The sequence below is a fragment of the Caenorhabditis briggsae genome, assembly GCF_000004555.2.
Source record: "Caenorhabditis briggsae complete genome, chrX, whole genome shotgun sequence".
In the NCBI taxonomy this organism is placed as follows: Eukaryota; Metazoa; Nematoda; class Chromadorea; order Rhabditida; family Rhabditidae; genus Caenorhabditis; species Caenorhabditis briggsae.
This window is the reverse complement of record NC_013491.2, coordinates 2,465,692-2,469,538: the sequence shown is the minus strand read 5'-3', so window position 1 is coordinate 2,469,538 and position 3,847 is coordinate 2,465,692. Positions and strand designations below refer to the sequence as shown.

The 3,847-nt window shown below is 41.6% G+C and overlaps 1 protein-coding gene across 1 annotated transcript in view; it reads right to left on the bottom strand.

Moving 5' to 3' along the window:
• Window positions 1-2,292, bottom strand: part of Cbr-dyf-7 — a gene marked incomplete at both ends in the record, with an annotated part of 3,955 nt that extends 1,663 nt beyond the window's left edge. The window contains 8 exons of the mRNA XM_002643380.1: window positions 394-593; window positions 641-920; window positions 1,012-1,069; window positions 1,289-1,385; window positions 1,432-1,574; window positions 1,741-1,880; window positions 1,930-2,156; window positions 2,202-2,292. Coding sequence (XP_002643426.1) covers window positions 394-593; window positions 641-920; window positions 1,012-1,069; window positions 1,289-1,385; window positions 1,432-1,574; window positions 1,741-1,880; window positions 1,930-2,156; window positions 2,202-2,292 — 1,236 coding nt within the window. The remainder of the gene's footprint in view (window positions 1-393; window positions 594-640; window positions 921-1,011; window positions 1,070-1,288; window positions 1,386-1,431; window positions 1,575-1,740; window positions 1,881-1,929; window positions 2,157-2,201) is intronic.
• Between the last annotated feature and the right edge of the window lie 1,555 nt (window positions 2,293-3,847).

Here is a 3,847-nt window from a genome sequence, read left to right as displayed (position 1 = left end):
TAAAAATAAATAAATTTTCAAAAAAATGTTTCTTCATCGAGAAAAACCCATCGGAAAATTATTCTTTTTTTTAGGATGAGAGCCCTGACGTTTTTCTCGATAAAGGTACTTTTTTTTGAAAATTTATTTATTTTTATGTGAATCTACATGCTTTTCTGCATATTTTGTTTCAATAAACAATTACATTGTCGCACTGGTTCAAATTTTGCTCAATTGGAAATCTTGGGAATCTGGGCGTCACTTTGGACTGTTTTCTGGGCCCAGAAATCCCAGATTTGGGAACTTTGGACGCGCCATTACTGACCCTCTAAACTCAAAGTTTTATTTGAAAATTCCAACTCCCGTATAAGCTAGATTAGTCTCTCTCTCTTTCTATCAAGATCATTTGCTTACCTTTCTTAACTTCCTCAATTTGCACCCGAAGAAAATCGCTGTAGCGGTGGCGAACAACAATAACGAGGCCATAGTTCCAATGATAGCCATATGAATCAATCCCAGAATTTCCGAGTTTGGACATGGCTCCCTTTTTTGTTCACTTGCCGGGTACACCACCGATGACACTTGTTGAGGCGTTGCCCTTGGAGCGGAGATTACTGTAACATAATTTTCAAAATTTTCAAGATTCAATTTTTCTTCTTACATTCCGCAGATTCTGTCTGACTGACTACGGTAATCGAGTTGGTCAAGTCCACAGCTCCATTGTCGTCTGATGTTGTAGACCTGGCTCGTCTAATCGGAAGATCTGTGACGCTTCGCTTGTGTCGGAATCGTAGTCGTTCCGCGGTGAGATTTGAGTCGCTCACTTTTTTGTAGCATGTCTTAGAGCATTCTTCCTTTTGAAGACAAACTTGAACCTGGCAATGCACGAATACGGTGCTCTGGTTGCCGAAGCGGAAAGTGCGGAACTTGGAGAAGTAGATCTGAACATGTATAAATTAGGTACTTCCCTTCCACTTTCCACTCCTGCTTTTGAAGCCAGAAAGGTGCCCAAAGAACATAAATCCAACTCACTTGGTCGTTCACATTTGCCAATGGGTCAATTATGTCGTTCATGCCGTTCACGGGACACCTGCCAAATTTGCACCAAATTTTTATTAGGTTCGACCAACATGTTGGGTATGTCTGCACACACACCCTCGTTATGTGTGCAGCTTGCGCAAGAAATTTTAATGGCTTTTTTTGGGGTATCTAGGCTAAGCGGAAGCAAAACGATGTCGAAATTAATGAGACGTGTACCAAATTGCGCGCGGGAAATTGTGTTTAAGGTCATGGAAAGGATTTCACTCACCCTCCTTGAACGAATGTGATCTTTTTGGCATCCGGCGCGCTGATATCTTCACGATCGCTGAATGTACATTCTTTTGGAGAGATTCCATGATAAGCAGCTAGAAGAATGGTATTAGATTACTGTAATTTTGTTTAGCAACTTACAATCTGGTGACAAGGCTATGAAGAACTCCACGTATTCGTTTTCTCTAGCTGCTTGTAACGTTTTCCCGCTGTCTGTGGATCGGAACAGCATTTCAACTTTTGGTTTGGGTTTTCCTCCGGTTGAAACCATCACCTCATGACCACTGAAAAACAAATTTTAGGTTTTGAAAGATTCCTGAAAAACTTATGGAGGATCACAATCTATTAGCACAGTTTTAAAACATCAAACTATCAAAGTTTCTAATACACTTAGCAACTGATTCTGATTACCCTATCAGCCTATAAGTCCTATCAGACCTATCAACTCACTTGGAAACATCACTGAATCGAATAGTCTTGACACTCCTTGTGTACAAACAGAAGACATGATTGAGCCTGGTAGTTTTTCCAAACGATAGATCTGAGTTATCTTCCAGTACCACAGTAGTTTCAGCATAGCGATGGAATGGCTAAAAAAATCGGTGTTTCAAATAGTCTCTTTGATTGATTCAAGCTTACCAAGTCCGTGAGCGTCACATCACATTCACTTCCATATGGAATTGTTAAATTGTAGTTTGTGAGTCCCTTCTCGTCCTTCATGGAAGTTCCACAAGGGTGACGAGTCTTATGGCCGTAGACGTACACCACTGGCTGAGCTTTCGGGTTGGAAATCATTCTCATTACTTCTGGATCGGATTTGTTTAGCACCACAGTGAAGCTGTCAGCGATACAATCCACCCTTTCCACTGGAAATTTAGAAGGTAAGCGGTTAAGAATCTCCAGAAACTTACCAAATCTCTCTTTCTCCTTTGCCTGATTCTGATGCATTAGCAAGAAAGATATCAAGACTTGAAGACAAGAAGATCGCCATAACTTGTTCATCGTGAGCTTCTGAAACCGGGGAAGGTAAAAACAAAAGAGGGTGTGGGGTGTTCCGAACAAAGGTTGCTATGGTGTCTGAGGAGGAGAGGAGGAAGCTCGTTAAGCCACCCGGCTGGTCAGGTAGGGTGCACCAACCCGAATTGGCTGGTCGTGCCAACCAACCAATTAATCGTGGAGTGTCTATTGTCTCAAGACGATGTAGGAGAGTAAAAATAAGGCCAATTTTGTTGGCTCGAGAAGGAATACTTAGGAAAAATGATAGAAGAATTCAAATTATGCGGAGAGGAGTAAAAGGAAAAATTGAAAAAAAAATCAGGATTATGGTAAATTTGGAATTTTGATCATTTTCTGAGATGCTGAAGGTTGAATTGCTAGTTATAACTTGAGAGATAGAACATGCCAATTTTTCAAATACACAAAATGATTATCGCAAATTAATAAAACTACAGTAACCCACAAGATGAAGGTACAGTAACCCAAGTGCTATAGATACAGTAACCCACAAGGCTACAGGTACAGTAACTCAAGACCGGACAAATTTGCGAAATTCAACGACATTGTGACTTTTTACAAAATGAAGTTAAAAAAAAACACAAATGTAAAAGTTCGAATATTGTACAGCACTGCTTAAGGATTACTGAAGAATAGAAAAATCCAAAAAGAAAGAAAATTTTTAAAAAATTCGATGAGACAGTCTCAAAAAAAGCTTCCCCAATTCGTCTTTCTGACAGAAGAAGCTGACAGAAAAGAGAGGAAAAATGAATTATGGTCCATGGATTGCCGCCCTCTCCCGTCTCAACCTCCCCAATAAGGGGCGGGAATCGAAGGTGAGCAATCCGTCGTTTCACCTCCTTCTCCCGGACAAAGGCACCTGCCACGGAAGTGGCGTATGCCAACAGATGGTCGGTATGGGTTATGGGGGGTCGAGAAAAAAGAGAAGGCGTTTGGTTAAGAAAATGAATAAGTGAGGTGTTCACTTTTGGCCCCTATTATGAAAAACATGACGAAAAGTGGAGCAAAACGAGAGTACATGGACTGAATGGGGTCAACACGGCGACAGAAATGATAGATGAATTGGGAGAGAGTCTCGGGAGACACCACCACCATGCACCACTTCTCGAATGTCCTACCTTTAAGCAGACTAGTTTCGATGGCACGCATGTGGGCGGGTCCTGGTCGGCATATGAATAATTAACAAGAGTACACGATAAGTGTTTATCACAAGCATCCTTTGCTAGAAGTATCTTAATTAGAATGCAACCTACCTGGTTAGCATATTCATATTCGCCGGGCAAATCGTGAATTGCGGCAAACGTCAAAGCAAAGTTGTATATCAAGGATACAACTGGCTTGCTAATAAGGACCACCTGGAAAATTCGAGCGGCACCGGAAAAGCCGGATCATCTCTTTCCATCGTCTTGTGTCGCTTTAATTGGTACGGTGGGACGCTCATTAGCGCGCGATTGTACCAGATGGGTTGGAGGGAAAGCAGGAACACGGGAAAATTGAAACATGGGAAGGAAAATAGGTATTGCCATACTTGTCAACGGGCCGG